Here is an 18,156-nt window from a genome sequence, read left to right on the forward strand (position 1 = left end):
GTGAAACAACATTAATGGCTTCAGCAATGCAGAGCTTCAAATCAAATTTTATTTGTCAAATGTGCCGAACATACACCTTACAAATACTTACTTACAAGCCCTTAACCAACAATGCAGTTTTAAGATAAATAACTGTTAAGTAAAAAATTGCTAAGTAAAAAATTAAAGTAACAAATAATTGAAGAGCAGCAGTAAAATAACAGTAGCGAGGTTATATACGGGGGTATTTGTACAGAGTCAATGTGCGGGGGCACCGGTTATTCGAGGTAATATGTACATGTAGGTAGAGTTCAAGTGACTATGCATAGATAATAAACAGAGAGTAGCAGAAGCTTAAAAAATAGTGTGTGTGTAGGGGTGTATAGGATGATATAGTTGATATAGAATATAAAATACAATCATTTTGTCCGTCTTTATTTACTTACAAGTCAGGCATTTTATAAATAATATGTTCAAGGCCTGAATGGACCAGTCATGTGCATCATCACGCAGAGCAGAGGTCTGATACCAAACACACAGTTTAAAACAGGAGAGATGTTGGGGGAAGTCTCATGGATGTCTACCATGGCTGAATGTGTCACTAAATTCATCATGATGACCATTCTTCCCACTCTTCAGAGGAAACTCAACTCAGCTGACAGTGAAATAACTACATCAAGCTCACAATGATATAGACAAAAGTATGTTTGAGGATCAACAATGTTTCTTCACTGATCACTGTGTGGAGTGGTGATGGAGATATAGTCCAAACCTGTTTTCTCTGTCTTGATTGTCACTAACCTAATTGGCATCCTCCTTCATGCATTTACGTGAAAGGATTAGAGGTAGCCCACCACTTCATTTATTGGTTTAAACAGAGTGCATGCACTCCAGGTATGTTTGATCCTGGGATGAGGTTACAATAGGATTATCTACAGGTGGAACGGACAGATGTGAAAATACAGTTTCTTCTCCACAAATATTTTGCAACAGACTTGATGAATATTTTCATCATTCAATTGCCATTGATTGCTGTCTCCCATCCAGGGGGGGGTGTAGCTTCCCTCCACTCTGACACCCCACCCTCACCCCAGCCCAGAAAATACAAGCGGAAAGGAGCAATACCATACATCTATCTGACACGTTAACTTATGGATTTACATGATTAGTGATCTTATAGATTCCAGTAATTTCTCATGGATAATAAAAAGACTGTTTACATACTTAAATCATTGATATTTGTAATGACTCCGGCCCCAAGGTTTCCTAATCAAGTCACGTGGTCTGGGTATACTCCTGGCCCTAGCAGCACTGACAGTACAGCTGACATATATATAATTCCCTCTTCCTTTTCTGTCATTGCCCAATCCTGTTACTGTGATCTGAAGAACTAGCTTTCCTTTCCCAATTTACTACTTCTCCAGGGATGTTAGGGACGTTTTTATAAGCCTGCTGTCGGCTGTGTTGGTGGTTTGTTTGTTGAGTTGCAGTGTGAGTGTGTTCTCACTCCTCTTTGCCTCCCCTCCCCCTTCTATGATTCTAGAATCTACAACCCCTACCTACCTTAAGTGTGCTATGCAGACACACCCGACTATCCTGCATCAACCAATCACAGACAAGGGAGAGTCACCCAGGAGGTGTACTTCCTGTATTTATTGAGAGAGGAATGGAGCAGGATAGAGAGAGATAGTGAGTCAGCGAGCTTCATCTCGGGATCAACAGTAACTGATCACGTCAGTGTTGGAGGAAGGAGAACAGATTGATTTGTGGGATGAAGTCCGCGGGCTTTCATTTAGTTTGTCCAGATTCTTCTGTTCATTAACAGCGGCTGTGAAGACAAGACAGAGAGAAAAATAGGAAGGGGAAGATAAGTGTCAATCTGTTCAGACTTGTTTGGGAATTTGAGCAAGGAAGGAGGGAGGAGGAGGAGGAGGAGGGGTGAAACAGCAAGAGCGAGAGAAGAGCAGAGGGGAGAGGTTGACAGACAGATTGGGAAGAAAACAGATGCTGAGAGAGACAGAGGGTCAGGATTGGATTAAAGTTGAAATAGAACTAACCCCCCCCCATCAGATCTGGAGAAGAAGGATAGCTTGTGTTGTGCAATCCTTGTTCGTTCACACTACTAAACTAACTGAGAGCTGCAGAGAGAAGGGAGACTGGACATCTCTAGCGTACTAAACTCAGGTGAGTCCCTTAGATCTCTTTACGGTGTTTCTCTGCTGATCTACCAGTCATTCTACAGTTCTAACATTGATTCATGGCTAATTTGTCTAGTGGTTTATGTGTTACATGTATTTTCATTGTGTGTAAGAGTCCTGTTTTAGGGTTAGTTGGTGTGCTGAGCGATGTTATGTGGACTGTGCTATGCAGACGTGTGCTGAGCGTTGTTATGTGGACTGTGCTATGCAGACGTGTGCTGAGAGATGTTATGTGGACTGTGCTATGCAGACGTGTGCTGAGAGATGTTATGTGGACTGTGCTATGCAGACGTGTGCTGAGAGATGTTATGTGGACTTTGCTATGCAGACGTGAACTGTGCTGCGTTCAGTAAATCAGTGTTCCCAGGTGTCACAATCTGCGGGGCTGTAACTGTCATTATCTACAACACTTTGCTGTTGGCTCTGTTGTTGTATAGATACTTGGCGCTCCAAGCTTAAAGGGAAAATATAGTTTTTGAGTAGATTTTCTCTTTAAATTAACTCAAGCAGTTAGCAGTAGAACCCATTGAGTTCAAGTGTATTGAATTACAGGGTTGGCTATTAAGTGTTGTCTGACTAAAGGTGATGTGATGCTGTGGTCTCAAACTGATCGCATAAACACATTGTTGCCTGTGATTCTTATCATAACACCCACAGTTATAACACATTGGACTTGTGTTGTATTATAGTTACAGTGTTTTCACCTTTTTGTAATTATTTTTTTTTCTACTTCCAATTTGAATGAATGAATAGTGAAGCATTGGTCAGGGCTGGTAAAGACACTAGGCCACTATTCAGCTTCAGTGTTCAGAGGCCACAATAGGCCTAACACGGAACCAAAACCTGTTGCGACGTGCGCTATCGTGCATACATTTATTTTGTCCCCCTACACCAAACGCGATCACGACACGCAGGTTAAAATATCAAACAAGTGCAAGCTAACTTAATTTGGGGACAGGTCGAAAAGCATTAAACATGTATGGCAATTTAGCTAGTTAGCTTGCACTTGCTAGCTAATTTGTCCTATTTAGCTAGCTTGCTGTTGCTAGCTAATTTGTCCTGGGATATAAACATTGAGGTGTTATTTTACCTAAAATGCACAAGGTCCTCTACTCCGACAATTAATCCACACATAAAACGGCCAGCCGAATCGTTTCTAGTCATCTCTCCTCCTCCCAGGATTTTTCATCTTTGAACTTATATGGGGATCCATCTACACTTTCATAGTATTACCACAACAACCGGCAAAACAGTTTGTCTTTCAATCACCCACGTGGGTATAACCAATGAGGAGATGGGAGAGGCAGGACTTTCAGCCTGATCTGCGTCAGAAATAGAAAGGAGTTCTATTTTAGCATCGCAGACGCTCGTTGGCGCGCGTGAGCAGTGTGGGTGCAATAATTGAAAAACATGGATCTCTAAATGTATTTTGCGTTACTCGCGCACGAGACTTGTCCGGTCTGGTCAGCATGTAATGCTGTTGTTACCCTTCCATTTTCATTGATCTGAATATTATTTTATCTCCATTTCGTGATTGAAAGTGTTGCTACTTCAAGTGACTATATTGGTTGTGGCAGTATCCTTGCAGAATGTCCAGATTGTGATGAATTATAAATTAATGAGAGAATATTACCATCTTTCAGGTTCTGAAAAAAGTATGTTACCATGGGGACCAAACGCCCCAGTCTGACTCCCTTTGACACATCTGATCCATCCAATCAAAGCGCTTCCTACTTGAACCCTCAGCCAATCAGCCAGATCTGCCGTGAAACAAGTCCCCGACCTGGAACTGTGGTCCGGACAGACAGAGAGAGGGAGAGGATCCGAGAGGAGGAATGGAGGAGAGAAAGAGAAATGGAGAGATTTAAGGACAAGACAAGAAATAAAATAAAAGAGATGGAACCCGGACCAAGAGAGAGGAACAGAGAGAAGGACTGTTCCCCCATATCCAGAGGGAGGGAGGAGGAAAGGGAATGGAGAGAGAGAGAAAGGGGGGGAGCGGGAGAGAGACGTGCCAATGGAAGACCTACTTCAAATCTAGAGATCAGGAACCACAGAGACAGAGAAAAGGAGAGAAGGAAAGGAGACACGTTTCCTACAATTATAAAACATAGCGAAGAGAGAGACAGAAGAATGAGTGCATTTGTGGAGGAAGATGTGGGGAAAGAAGGAATGAGACAATTGGAGAGACCGAAGGGAACAGAGATGGACGACTGGGAGAGAGAACGAGAGACAGCAGCAAAGATACAGCGGTATCGAGATGCAGAGAGGGACTTCCAAAGCCACAGAGAGAGGGAGAGGGAGAAGGAGAGAATCAGGGCACAGGAGGACAGAGAGAAGAATGGAGGAAAGCCCATGGAGGATAAGACAGTGAGACAGAGGGAGAGAGCGAGGGAAGCGGAGCCAGATTTCAGAGAGAGGAGAAGAGCGAGGGACTCAAAGGGCAATGGCCTATGGAGCAAAAGAGAGAGGTATATGGATGGAGAGCGAGAGAGGCCAAAACTCTGGCAGGGAGAAAGGGAAGTTAGAGGAAGAGAGGGAGATTCACAGAACTATTCAGATAGAGAGGGCAGGGATGGAAGGAGGGAAGGAAATACCGAGGGACAGAGGGACACCAGGAGTGAGGGAGACAGTGATGGAGAGAAGAGGAAAGAGAGAGTGAGAGATGACAACAGAAGAGAACTGAAACATCTGCACAGTAAAAGTGAGGGGGACACTGAGGGGAACGCAGCATGGGATAGAGTGAGGGAGAAAGAGAGACAGAAATGGAGAGGGGGGGAGATGTACAGAGAGAGGGATGGAAGTAAAGATGCTTATAGACAGAGAGTGAGGGACGGGGGCAGGGGCAGGGACATTGATGAAGAGAGGGACAGATACAGAGAGAGGGACAGGAGAAAAGTGAGGGAAGTGGAGAGAGAGAGTGATGGGGTGAGAGAAGGGGGCAGGCAAGAGAACGGACCAAGGGAAAGGAGGGATCCGGAAAAAGATGGGGAAAAAACACAGCCCAATGTAACAGGAGAGCGAGGGAAGCGGATGGATGGAGAGAGATTCAGAAAGAGGGAGAGATATTACAAGGGGGAGGATGAAGAGAGGAGGTGCAGGGAGAAGAGGGACAGAGAGACAGATCCCAAAAGGGAGGGAGGAGCAGACGGAGGTAGTCATTCGCTGAGCGAGACAGATCTCAAAAGGGAGGGAGGAGCAGATGGAGCTAGCCGATCGCCGAGTGAGACAGATCTCAAAAGGGAGGGAGAAGCAGATGGAGCTAGTCGTTCGCTGAGCGAGACAGCCCCAAGGGTGCCACCACGAGTCCAGAGCAGTGGAGAATGGAGTAGTGACACAGAGAGGGAAAGAAAATGGAGAAGAGGAAGAGAAAGTCATGAAGAGAAGGAGTCAGAGGGAGATGTGGACAGGGGGCAGAGAGAGTGTAGTGAAAGAGAGAGACCAGATAGAGTGAGGGGGAGAGAAGAAGGAAAGGAAGAGACGATACCAAAGCGCCCTGAGCAGAGGAAGATGTGGTTAGAACCACAGAAGGTCAGATATAACAAAGACTCCTCTTTAGAGGATGATGTTATAGAGCGAGAAAGAGATAGGCACACTAACAGATGGAGAGAGAGAAGTGAAGAAGAGGACAGATCCGTGGAACAAAGGACAGGCAGAGATAAAGAGAGGAAGACAGAGGGAGAAGGACAAGAGGACAGGTCGGTGGAACAAAGAAAGTCCATAGACGAAGAGAGAGAAGCTGAGAGGGAGGGAGGGAGGGAGAGGTATTTGGAGAGAGGGTTAAATGTAGATGAAGACGATGAGACAGAAGCCTGGAGGAGTTATAGCAGAGGAGAGGAACACCAGACTTACAGCGATGGAGAGAGAGAGGAACGCTGGCAGAGGGAGACGGAGAGAGAGAATGTGACAGATAACACAGAGGGTGACAGAGAGGAAGAAGGAAGAAGTGATAGATATGCAGAGTGGGAAGGAGAGAGGGATAGAATCCCTTCCTCTGAGGACGGCTTTATCACTGTGTCCAGTGGTGGAGAAGAGGAGTTTGAGGACTGCAAGGAATTCGTGGAAGTTGGGTTCACTAATCATGTTACCAGGCAACCTGTTAGCTTTCAGGGGAGCGAGGGAGAGGTGAAGAGAGGTGGAGGGAGAAGACATGAAAGAGAGAGAGAAAGAGCAGAAGAGAGGACAGGGCAAAAAGATGATGCAGTGGTGGGAGAGGTGAATGACGGAAACGGGAAGAAGCAACCCACCTATGTATTCTGTGTGATTGGACAAACACTGCCCAGGTCAAAACCCAATCAGACAGCAGTCCTGGGTGACATGGAATCAGAGCGGACCAATCAAAATCCTGGATATGGTCATAGGGACAGTGGTGACATCACACACCTCCCTCATGAGAACCCTTCTAGAGATGGAGACCAAGGGGCAGAGGATGAGAGAAAAATAGTGAGGGATGAGATCCAGGTCCCAAAGGGGAAGAGAACAGACACAGAAGAGAGCTCCATAGTGGACGTCAGTCACACCACCCTAGAACGAGAGAGCGGAGAACGACTGAAGGTCATGGAGGAGAACCCATACGCTGAGATAGAGCGAAGGAGGAACTCTGAGACCGAAAAACTCCTCAAAGAGTGGAGAGAAAGACATGAAGAGTACACAGAAACAAGAGAGAGGGACCCAACAGACAGGAGGAGGATAGAACCACAGATCGGTCCATCTTCACATCCCAGTGGAGAGTACCACCACCATGGGATCCCTGTAGTTGACCAAGCCACCTCTGACCAGAATAACCCTGTAGTGATGAGCCCAGAGGAAGCTGTGGACATCCAAATCTGTATAAGGGGAGCCTGGAGCACAGAAGAGGAGGCCAAGCGCCACTCCCAGGCCTCACACATGAAGTGGGCCAAGAACGTATTGAGCGAGATCCTTGGAAGCTCGGAGGAACCAGCCCTTGGCAACCCCCAGCCAGAGTCACAGGGAGGTCAAGAGGTCAGCCAGACTACGAGAGGGACCGAGAGGGTAGAAGAGGAGCTAGAGGAAGAAAAGGATGAGACGCTAGAGGGGGGAGGAGCCTCACCCGTCTACGCCACGGTTCAGAAGAGGAAGAAGCGTGGGAGGAAGTCGGTGGAGGAGAGGCTGGCTGAACTGGAGGCAGAGCCAGGGAAGCTGGAGGATGAGAGAGGTACAGGGGAGAAACTAACAGACGTGCATGCTGAGGCTTTCACAACTATGCTTGGTGATGGCAAACCCATAGACATGCATGCTGCCCTGACCCTACACAATACTCATGGTGACACACCTACAGACACACAGGGAGAGGAGGTGGAGGGTAACAATGTGTGTGCGGACAGACAAACAGACAGTCATATACATATCCAGGTAGAGATGGTGACAGAGGATGAGGGTGAGATGGAGAAAGGGGTCGAAGTTGGGGACGAGGTTCATATACTGGATGCAGAGAAAGAAGTGAATGCCCAGAAAGAGGAAGATCTGTTTCTCTCTGTGAGCAACACCCTGTACAAACCAACCAGCTGCCCCAGCCTTATATACAACCCTGATTCAGAACAACCTATCACCACCATAGAGGAAAAGACAGAGGAAGAAGGGGAGAAAGAGAGGACTGTGGGAGAGGGGGAAGAGAATAGTGTGGTAGAGAGGAAGCAGGAAAGGAGCATAGAAGATGGGACCGAGGACAGGGGTAAAGTGGGAGAGGCAACTGAGGAGAGGAAAGTGGAAAGGGAGGAGGAGAAGAGGGTAGGAGGGGAAGATGAGAGGATGAGGAATGGCAAGGAAAATAGTAAAAAAAAGGGAGGAGGGGGGATGAAGAGCACTTGTAGCTTCCAAGATTTGGGCACTGATGTTCGGTATAGGAGGCGGGGGTTCCACAAGACAACAGAAAGAAGAAACAAGGAAGGAGAAGGAAGAGGAGATGCGAGGGATCGCAGAACAAGAATATTCCAGGTGTCAGGTGAGACAGACAGAAAGAGAAGGAGGAATAAATCAAGAGAAAAGCAGCACCTCACACAGATTAACATTAGAACATCCTAATTATGATCTTAATACTCAACACCTCACACAGATTAACATTAGAACATCCTAATTATGATCTTAATACTCAACACCTAACACATATTAACATTAGAACATCCTAATCATGATCTTAATACTCAACACCTAACACAGATTAACATTAGAACATCCTAATCATGATCTTAATACTCAACACCTCACACAGATTAACATTAGAACATCCTAATTATGATCTTAATACTCAACACCTCACACAGATTAACATTAGAACATCCTAATCATGATCTTAATACTCAACACCTCACACAGATTAACATTAGAACATCCTAATCATGATCTTAATACTCAACACCTAACGCAGATTAACATTAGAACATCCTAATCATGATCTTAATACTCAACACCTAACGCAGATTAACATTAGAACATCCTAATCATGATATTAATACTCAACACTTAACGCAGATTAACATTAGAACATCCTAATCATGATCTTAATACTCAACACCTCACACAGATTAACATTAGAACATCCTAATTATGATCTTAATACTCAACACCTCACACAGATTAACATTAGAACATCCTAATCATGATCTTAATACTCAACACCTCACACAGATTAACATTAGAACATCCTAATTATGATCTTAATACTCAACACCTCAGACAGATTAACATTAGAACATCCTAATTATGATCTTAATACTCAACACCTCACACAGATTAACATTAGAACATCCTAATTATGATCTTATTACACAACTAATTTCATGATCATCTCAATCATCTAGATTTGTCAACCTAACCAAACCTTTTAGAACACCAGACCGAAGAGTTCAAACTTTTTCATTTGAAGACAGTTATACAACTGTTCATTCTTAGTTATTGATACTCACATGAAGAAATACTATAGTATACTATGGTATAAATACTATATTATAAACCAGGTGTTTCGAGCCCTGAACGCTGATTGTCTGAAAGACGTGGTATAACAGACTAACACTTGTATGACAAAAAAGTACTTTGTACTGTTCTAATTAAGTTGGTAACCAGTTTATAATAGCAATAAGGTACCTCAGGGGTTTGTGGTATATGGCCAATGTACCACGACTAAGGACTGTATCCAGGCACTCCTCAATGCGTCCTGCATAAGAACAGTCCTTAGCCATGGTATATTAGCCATATACCACACCACATCTCGCCTTTTTGCTTAAGTATTCACTGTAGGGTTTTTGCAGAATACTGGAATATTTACTGTAGTATACTGTAGTATTTACAATTATACTATAGTATATACAAAAGTAATTAATGTAGTGTTTTTGCCAATTGTAATATACTGTAGTATTTACTGGAGTGTTTTTGCTAACGAGTGTTTTTGTGGACATTACTGTAGTATTTACCATAGTATTCTACAGTATACTACAACATTCTATAGTAAGTATTGTAATATTCTATAGTAAACTAGTATTTTTTCATGTGGGATCTCACAAAAATCTTAATGAGATCCAACCTCTGATGCTAACTAACCCAACCTTACCACAACTGTGGAATTCTGTTTAAATTTCCTTATAATCTTGGTGTGAATTTCATCATCAGTTCATTGAAGTGATTTTATGCGGAGACTTACAAGAAACTGTCATCAGCTGAGTCACTGAAATGGGGGAAGGGGGTGGGGGAAAGGGAGGAGGATAGTGTAGGTGGAGACAGTGTGGCAATCCCAGAATCTCGCAATAAATAGGCAGGGTTAGACTGTCTGGAACCAGAACTCATTCTTCCTCCATGACTCTTCTAGCCATTCTATCCCAGCTCTGTTGTCAGTTCAGTAGTTCTGTTTAGAGAACAGCACCTAGAGTTGAGCACAGCCAGGGGAGTTCTGCAAACAACCCCAAACAGCTCTGCCTGTTCTGTAGGCCATATTGGGCTGAGCTGTTCTCAGCCACAGTACATTACATTATTGGGTTATGTTGCTCTACCTCTCTGGACGACACTGGAACCAATATGTTCTGCTTCCAGATGAGGAGGAGGTGAGCGTCAACTGGGGAGACGTGGACCTGAGGTGAGTAGAAGAGGGGGCACATGTTATGTTAGTGCACTAGGCTACCACAGTGACTGTTTTATTACATGCTCATATTTTATTTTATGTATAGAGTCCGTCTTTTCATGTCATGCATGCAATAAGTACAGTTAGATTTGTTGCCTGCCATTTAACCCTAACATTAGGCTCTGTTAGTTAGTGCCTGAGTTAAAATGTTCACGAACCGGCTCAAAGTCTGTAACAAAAAGGGAGACAACGTGGAGATTAGGGATAACAAAAATACATTTATTAACTGCGGTAACGTAAATACAATTAACAATGGTGTGTGTAATCAGTAGTGTAAGTGAGTGGTTCCGTGCATAAATGTGATGAGGGGAGTTGAAAGGGGCCAAAGCAAACAAACAAAACAACCACAAGAAATGCTACAACCAAAATCTAACAGTGTGTCTGCATGGAGAAAGTTTTCTCAATGAATAGGGAAGAGGTGTATTTATCCCAGGACACACCCGGGCCCAGGTGTGTCCCATGTCGCTGACAACCCGCTCTGCTCCACTCGCCGAAAACAAGGAAACCAAGAGCAAAGAGAAAGAATACGGCAGACAGAGTGGGAGGGTCGTCACAAAATATACCACACTACTTCTGTAGATGAAGTGTGGACGGTTCCCTGTCCTGACTTCTGTCTCTCCCTCTGTCCAGGAATGTCATGGATACCATCAGAATGGATAGGAGGAACTCCAAATTTTACAGTGAGTATCTCTGCTCTGCCTCTACTGCTCTGCCTCTACTGCTCTGCCTCTCCTGCTCTGCCTCTACTGCTCTGCCTCTACTGCTCTGCCTCTACTGCTCTGCCTCTACTGCTCTGCCTCTACTGTGCTACGTCTACTGCTCTGCCTCTACTGCTCTGCCTCTACTGCTCTGCCTCTACTGTGCTACGTCTACTGCGCTACGTCTACTGCTCTGCCTCTACTGCTCTACCTCTACTGCTCTACTTCTACTGCTCTACTTCTACTGCTCTACTTCTACTGCTCTACCTCTACTGCTCTGCTTCTACTGCTCTGCTTCTACTGCTCTACCTCTACTGCTCTACCTCTACTGCTCTACCTCTACTGCTCTACCTCTACTGCTCTGCCTGCTACTGTTCTACCTCTACTGTTCTCTCTACTGTTCTGTCTCTACTGCTCTACTTCTACTGCTATACTTCTACTGCTCTACCTCTACTGTTCTACCTCTACTGTTCTACCTCTACTGTTCTACCTCTACTGCTCTACTTCTACTGTTCTACCTCTACTGCTCTACCTCTACTGTTCTCTCTACTGTTCTGTCTCTACTGCTCTACTTCTACTGTTCTACCTCTACTGCTCTACCTCTACTGTTCTCTCTACTGTTCTGTCTCTACTGCTATACCTCTACTGCTCTACCTCTACTGCTCTGCTTCTACTGCTCTACCTCTACTGCTCTGTCTCTATTGCTCTGCCTCTACCTCTACCTCTACTGCTCTGCCTCTACTGCTCTGCCTCTCTTTTCACTCCTTCATCCCTGAGGCACTCACAACCACTTTCACACATCCACTTCTCTGAAATGTATTTTATATGTAATAATATGATAGTAATGTTAGTTCAAATAGCACCTTTTATGCTACAATGAGCAGAGAGAGCTAGTCCTGTGTTTATGGCTATGTAGGTATGGAATCTGTGAAGGCACATGCATTTCTAGGTTGACTACGCTCCTTATAATTTGAAATGAAAAAGTCACTAAAATCAAACAAGATATTTCCACAGACAGATATAATCTGCCAGTGAAGGTACTGTTAAACAAACGTGTCCACAGACAGATTGAATCTGAGACTAGATATGACTGTATAGCAGTGTACTATGAGTCCCAAGACAGACTTCTTCCTGTGAATGGCTTAATCATGTATACAGTGTGTGCTTGATCCCTTTCTGTATTTTCCCAGATTGTTTTCCAGCTCAAACATGTTGTAGGATTTCTTCCACGGAACCTATAAACTGTAGGATTTCATTTTCAGTTCTACTTTCTGACCCAATCGTTTAAACATACCAACATGGCAGCAGGTTTACAGGTCTGTGAGTCATGGTGAAATTGTATGAAATGGGGCAGGTGTGTGTGTGTGTGTGTGCGCTCCAGGGCCACAGGCAGGTTTGTGCAGGTATTCATATCTCTTAACGCCAATTAAAACCAACTGTTGCTGCTACATCATGGCATTCCAAGAAGTGTAAATTGCAAAACATACACTCTGGCTAACCCAGTTTTATGTCTCTCTATACCTCTACCTTTTCATCTATTCCCATTCTGTCCCTGTCTAACTTCTCTCTCTCTTACTCTACTCATCTCTCTCGTCACCTCTATTTGCTTCCCCTCCACCTCTACTCCTTTCTCTCTCTTCCCTCTCCCTCCTTTCCTCCCTTCGTCCTCTCTCAGATTCCCAGCTCTACCAGCAGTACAGTGAGACGGCTCAGAACAGGGAGATCCTCAGTCAGTCTTGCTCTGACGCCCTCTCCATCTACGAGGAGCTCCCTGTCCCCCTGTCCCCCGTACCCTCCTCTCTGGCCCCCTCGCACCCTCCGGCACGCAGGCCCTTACCCTGTCTCCCCCCAGTCATCCACCCCCACTCTCTGTCCCACTCTGGATCTACCTCCAGTGGCACCAGTGCCAAGTTCCTACCCATACCACAGCCGCCCCAGGCCCCATCGGCCAGGCCTTCCTCTCCCCGCCTCTCCACCTCCCTCACCCAGTCCCCCAGCCTGTGGCAGGAGATCCCTGAGGTCAGGAACAGTGCTGCGTTTGGGGAGCTGACTAACGACCAGAGACGCCTGCAGGAGGTAAACAAAAACAAACAGTTGACCCTTCAACCAGCGATGTCGATGATGACATTTGCCAGGGGCCTAGTAGCTAATGTTGATTTTTTTTTAGAGCCTGGATCTATGGGTCCTCTGGGTATTTGGTACAGTGCCTGTAATCCCCCCCCCCCTCCTCTTCCTTTCTTCTTCCTGTCAGGTGCAGTTTGAGGTTGTAACTTCAGAAGCGTCGTACTGTCGTAGTCTGGATATTGTGGTGGATCACTTTGTCAAGTCTAAGCAGCTCGGGGAGCTGTTGACTACTCAGGACAGGAGCTGGCTGTTCTCCAGGCTGGCTGATGTCCGAGCCATCAGCCACAGGTGAGAGGACTAGGACTTATTTGTTTGTTCCTCAAACTAGCAAACCCACAGGCTGAATGTCACGGGCCTCTCTATGCCCCTCTTTATCTTGTTTCTGTCAACGTTTAGCACATAGTCCTTCTCTGTATTTGTTGTTCTCGTAGTTTTCTGTCGAAGCTGGAAGAGAGGGTAGAATCTGATATGATGCACTTCACCGTGTGTGACATCATCGCTCGCCACTGTCAACGCTTCAAGAAGGTCTACGTGCCCTACCTCACCAACCAATCATATCAGGATGCCACTTACCAGAGACTCATGTGAGTCCTCCCCCAGGGTTCACTTGCTGGACAGACTCTTTGTGACACTCTTTGTATTACTGCACATTTATGTGTTTACGTTGACTTACAAACAGCACCTTCTTTCTCTCTGTCTGCCTTGCAGGGATGAGAACCAAGGGTTCAGGCGGGTAGTGGAGAAGTTGGAACGCAGTCCAGTGTGTCAGCGCCTTCCTCTTCGCTCCTTCCTCATCCTCCCCTTCCAGAGGATCACACGAATCAAACTCCTTGTGCAGGTGTGTTTGTGTGACTGTGTGTATGTTTTAAGTGCACAATCTAAGTATGCGACTCCTTATAATCCTCTCTTCGACTCGGTCTCACTCTCCCCTTCTCAATCTCTCTCATTCTCCCCATTTTCTCTCTGTATTTTTGCCTCAGAACATTGTGAAGAGAACAGCCCAAGGCACAGAGGAGGAGGTCCAGGCCATCAAAGCTATGAAGCTACTGGAGAGGGTATGTTACACCCCCCTCCTTCTGGTGGTGCACTGTTACATGATGTAGCCAAGAGATAACTGTTAACCATCTCTCTTCTCTCCCTCTGTCCTTCAGTTGATCCAGGAGAGCAATGACAGTATTACTCAGATGAAGAGCATTGAGTCGCTGGTCTCTCTCAGTGCCAGAGTGGACTTTGAATGCAGGGCGAGTAATAAACTACATATCCCATGATCCCCTGCTTTGCTGAACATATCTGTGTTGAACTGATCACAATAACAAGTTGCAATACAAGTACAGCAGCAAGCTTTAACCGAGTTTAACCTATGTGTGTGTGTTGTAGACTCTCCCCCTGGTCAGTCAGTCTCGTAGGCTGGTGAGAGAGGGACCGGTGACTGAGATGATGGATTTCTCTCTGAAGGAGACAGAGAGGAGTGTCTACCTTCACCTCTTCAATGACTATCTGCTGCTGTCGCTGCACAAAGAGTGAGTCCCCTAAGACAAACGCACTCACACAACAACCAAAGCAAACCAAGCATTTGGAAATCTAGACTGATATCACTTTTTATTAACAAGTTTTTCAATGTTCTCATCATTAGGCATTATTTACTCTCCACTCCTCTCCTCTTCTCCTCCCTCGCTCTAGAGGGGGCAGGTTCACGGTGATAGACCATGCTCCGGTGTCAGAACTGCGAGCTGAGAACTGTCGGGTCAAACTGCACTCTCTAGAGAAGAACCTTTTCCGCCTCCACCTTAACAAGAAAGCCCTGCTACTTAGCACCGACACACAGTAAGACAGAGAGGGTTGTGTGTGTGTGAGTGTGTGCCTGTGTGTGTGTTACAAAGAATGAGAGTAGTTTAATCCACAGGTGTGTGTAAAAAGTGTGTTTTCTTGTGATCTTTCAGAGGTGATAAACTGCGTTGGATCTCAGCTGTTTCCAGGCCCCATCCTGTTATTGACTACTCTACAGCACAAGGTGGGTTGAAAATAGCTATACTGCCATCCAGCCTAGCATGGCCAGACAATGGGGACATCTTGACCCTCATGGCCCTGTTGTATTTGACCTCTGACCCTCTCTCCCACTCAGACTTCACACAGATGCAGTGCGTCCGAGCCTTCGTTGCCCACCAACCAGATGAGCTGTCCCTGGAGAAGGCTGAGGTCATTCTCGTCCACCAGCAGAGCAGCGACGGTAAGGAAGACAGAACCACCCACTTTCTGATTGGGTGTGGGAATACACAACATCTCCATACCTCAGTGTTTTTGAGTGCTACAAATGTGTTGCTTTTTTAGTTGCTTTTTGTTAACTCTTTCCCTTCTCACCCTTCTTTCCTCTCCCCCTCCCTGTTTCCCTCTCTCGCTCTCTCCCTCTACCTTTAACTGTCATTCCTCAGGTTGGGTGGAGGGGACCAGGCTGTCAGACAGACACAGAGGATGGACTCCTGAGTCCCACTTGGAAACCATAGCCAGCCTCAGGGTCCGACAGCGCAACCTGCTGGACGCTCTAAAAATTACCACAGCCACGGCTGCAGTATGACAAGCCAACCACTGCCTGACTGCACTAGTGGAATCCTAGTCACTGTGTTACTGGGGACCTGTGGATTTGGACAGTGGATGAAACATAGTGTTTCAGACTGGAGTTGTCCTTCCCGGCCTCACCCTGCTTATTGGGGATGAATGGCAAGGGGATGAATGGCTTTAGAGGGGGTGCCTGAGATGGGGGTGCCTTAGAGAGAGGCACTGGACTGACATTAATACCTTTAACACTTACAGGAGTGTCAACGTAAATTATTGAAAGGCTTTTGGAGGTGCCTGGGAGTGTCTAGGGTAGCCTTGTAAATCGAACCCTGGCAATGAATGTCGATGGACTGTTACAGGATGTATTGGAAATCAGCCATCTAAGAACATTGTGGATTGAGGTCCTGTGGCCCCGGAGAAGGACAGCAGTTTCTCCATAACTGCTTTATTTGGGGACTTTAAAGACATGGGGCCTCCCGAGTGGCGCAGCGGTCTAAGACGCTGCATCGCAGTGCTAGAGGCCTCATGATACACCTGGGTTCGATCCCAGGCTGTGTTGCAGCCGGCCGCGACCGGGAAACCCATGAGGCGGCACACAATTGGCCCAGCGTCCTCTGGGTTACGGGAGGGTTTGGCTGGCCGGGATGTCCTTGTCCCATCGCGCTCTAATGCCTCCTTGTGGCAGGTCGGGGGGTTTCAGAAGACGCATGGCTCTCGACCTTCACCTCTCCCGAGTCCATACAGGAGTTGCAGCGATAGGAGAAGACTGTAACTACCAATGGGATATCATGAAAAAGGGGTAAAAAAATACAACAACAAAAATAAGACATGGTATGTTACACCATGGCAGTGTTTTGCAATAGAGGTTATTGTCTTTGAACAAAATGTTTCTATATATTCAGGGCAATGTATTATTTGTGTATATTAAAAAGATTTAATAAATGTCTTATGGTGGGTACTTATTGGTTGACGGCTCAAATTGAATAGTTCCTCTGCTCTATGTTCACTACATACTTCAGGATAAGACTGCCATCGTTGAAGTCGTTTGTGGTGACGTCTAATTGAGGGGTGTTGTACAAAACAAAGTAATCAGTGATTTGATCATCTTTAACCAATCAGAGTATCAAAGCAAACGACAAATGTTTTAAATGCCCCTTTACCGACGTGTGCTCTGGATCTGGCCCAACCCATCGGTTTCTGGGACCAATCAGAACGGTTAGAAATCAAATCAAATTTTATTTGTCACATACACATGGTTAGCAGATGTTAGTGCGAGTGTAGCGAAATGCTTGTGCTTCTAGTTCCGACAATACAGTAATAACCAACAAGTAATCTAGCTAACAATTCCAAAATGACTACCTTATAGACACAAGTGTAAGGGGATAAAGAATATGTACATAAGATATATGAATGAGTGATGGTACAGAGCGGCATAGGCAAGATACAGTAGATGGTATTGAGTGCAGTATATACATATGAGATGAGTATGTAAACAAAGTGGCATAGTTAAAGTGGCTAGTGATACATGTATTACATAAGGATGCAGTAGATGATATAGAGTACAGTATATACGTATACATATGAGATGAATAATGTAGGGTATGTAAACATTATATTAGGTAGCATTGTTTAAAGTGGCTAGTGATTTTACATCATTTCCCATCAATTCCCATTATTAAAATGGCTGGAGTTGAGTCAGTGTGTTGGCAGCAGCCACTCAATGTTAGTTTGCTTTCTAGAAATCGTCAGGGAGGTATTCAGATCTGTAGAAGAAACTAATGTCTGTGGGCATGGCGTAGCGTTTGACTGGAACAAGGAGTTTGAGTAGCCAGGCGAGGATACGTAATCCCCTTTTGAGATACAGAAGACTATGAGATAAAGAGAGAGTTTGCATGCACATTGTTAAGAATGTTGAAAGGGCTGTAAGTGCAATACATTTCCAGGACTGTGTATGTAGCCTACACTACATCATTTTATGGCAAAATAGGTGCAATTATAAAAATAAGCTGTTCTGTCTGTGTCGAGGAGACTGAGAAGTATGCTTTGGAAATAAATGGCCTATGTGAAATACTTATTCATTTTCTGACTTTTGTTTTTTATAGCAAATAGTGAACAGCAGGAGAACTTGGCTACGCCATACACTTTAGGCCTAAAATCAATAGCAGACCCTGGTCAAAGGACTTAGACTGAACACAACTATGTTTACAGCCCTGACTTAAAGCGTACTTTTTACAGGACAAATGGTATGTAACGTCTGGCACGTATGCAACGTCTGGCACGTAGAAGAAACCGCTCCTGGCCCAGTTTTCCAACAATTTAATTGGTTGACTAAAACGTAATTCAAGCAAAAACCGAGTTGGAGGGCGGGAAACAGCACCATTACTCCAATGGGAGCATTGTAAACAAACTTAAACGGCGCCCCTCTACTCTGCCCCAGTGGTTAAAAACTTTGTCCGTCAGCGCAAAGGACGTTCAT

At 45.2% G+C, this 18,156-nt stretch overlaps 2 protein-coding genes across 3 annotated transcripts; both read left to right on the forward strand.

Annotated features, from left to right (window-relative positions):
• The first annotated feature begins 1,641 nt into the window (after nucleotides 1-1,641).
• On the forward strand, nucleotides 1,642-5,190 carry LOC123997338 (RNA-binding protein 25-like). The gene is made up of 3 exons (XM_046301475.1): nucleotides 1,642-2,163; nucleotides 3,821-5,003; nucleotides 5,164-5,190. Exons 2-3 carry the CDS (start codon nucleotides 3,843-3,845, stop codon nucleotides 5,188-5,190), a joined length of 1,188 nt encoding a protein of 395 aa, XP_046157431.1. The 5' UTR covers nucleotides 1,642-2,163; nucleotides 3,821-3,842.
• Nucleotides 5,036-16,638, forward strand: LOC123998121 (biorientation of chromosomes in cell division protein 1-like 1). Of its 2 annotated transcripts, none has more exons than XM_046303053.1 (14): nucleotides 5,036-8,139; nucleotides 10,218-10,260; nucleotides 10,936-10,985; nucleotides 12,679-13,079; nucleotides 13,255-13,415; nucleotides 13,559-13,711; nucleotides 13,836-13,965; nucleotides 14,108-14,182; nucleotides 14,279-14,368; nucleotides 14,505-14,647; nucleotides 14,808-14,951; nucleotides 15,068-15,138; nucleotides 15,250-15,354; nucleotides 15,557-16,638. In XM_046303053.1, exons 1-14 carry the CDS (start codon nucleotides 5,211-5,213, stop codon nucleotides 15,697-15,699), a joined length of 4,638 nt encoding a protein of 1,545 aa, XP_046159009.1. In that variant the 5' UTR covers nucleotides 5,036-5,210; the 3' UTR covers nucleotides 15,700-16,638. The 2 variants fall into 2 exon arrangements, with proteins under 2 accessions (XP_046159009.1, XP_046159010.1); XM_046303054.1 differs by having other exon boundaries at nucleotides 5,037-7,353.
• Nucleotides 16,639-18,156: the final 1,518 nt, after the last annotated feature.

Source organism: Oncorhynchus gorbuscha, linkage group LG15 (assembly GCF_021184085.1).
Source record: "Oncorhynchus gorbuscha isolate QuinsamMale2020 ecotype Even-year linkage group LG15, OgorEven_v1.0, whole genome shotgun sequence".
NCBI classification, from domain to species: domain Eukaryota; kingdom Metazoa; phylum Chordata; class Actinopteri; order Salmoniformes; family Salmonidae; genus Oncorhynchus; species Oncorhynchus gorbuscha.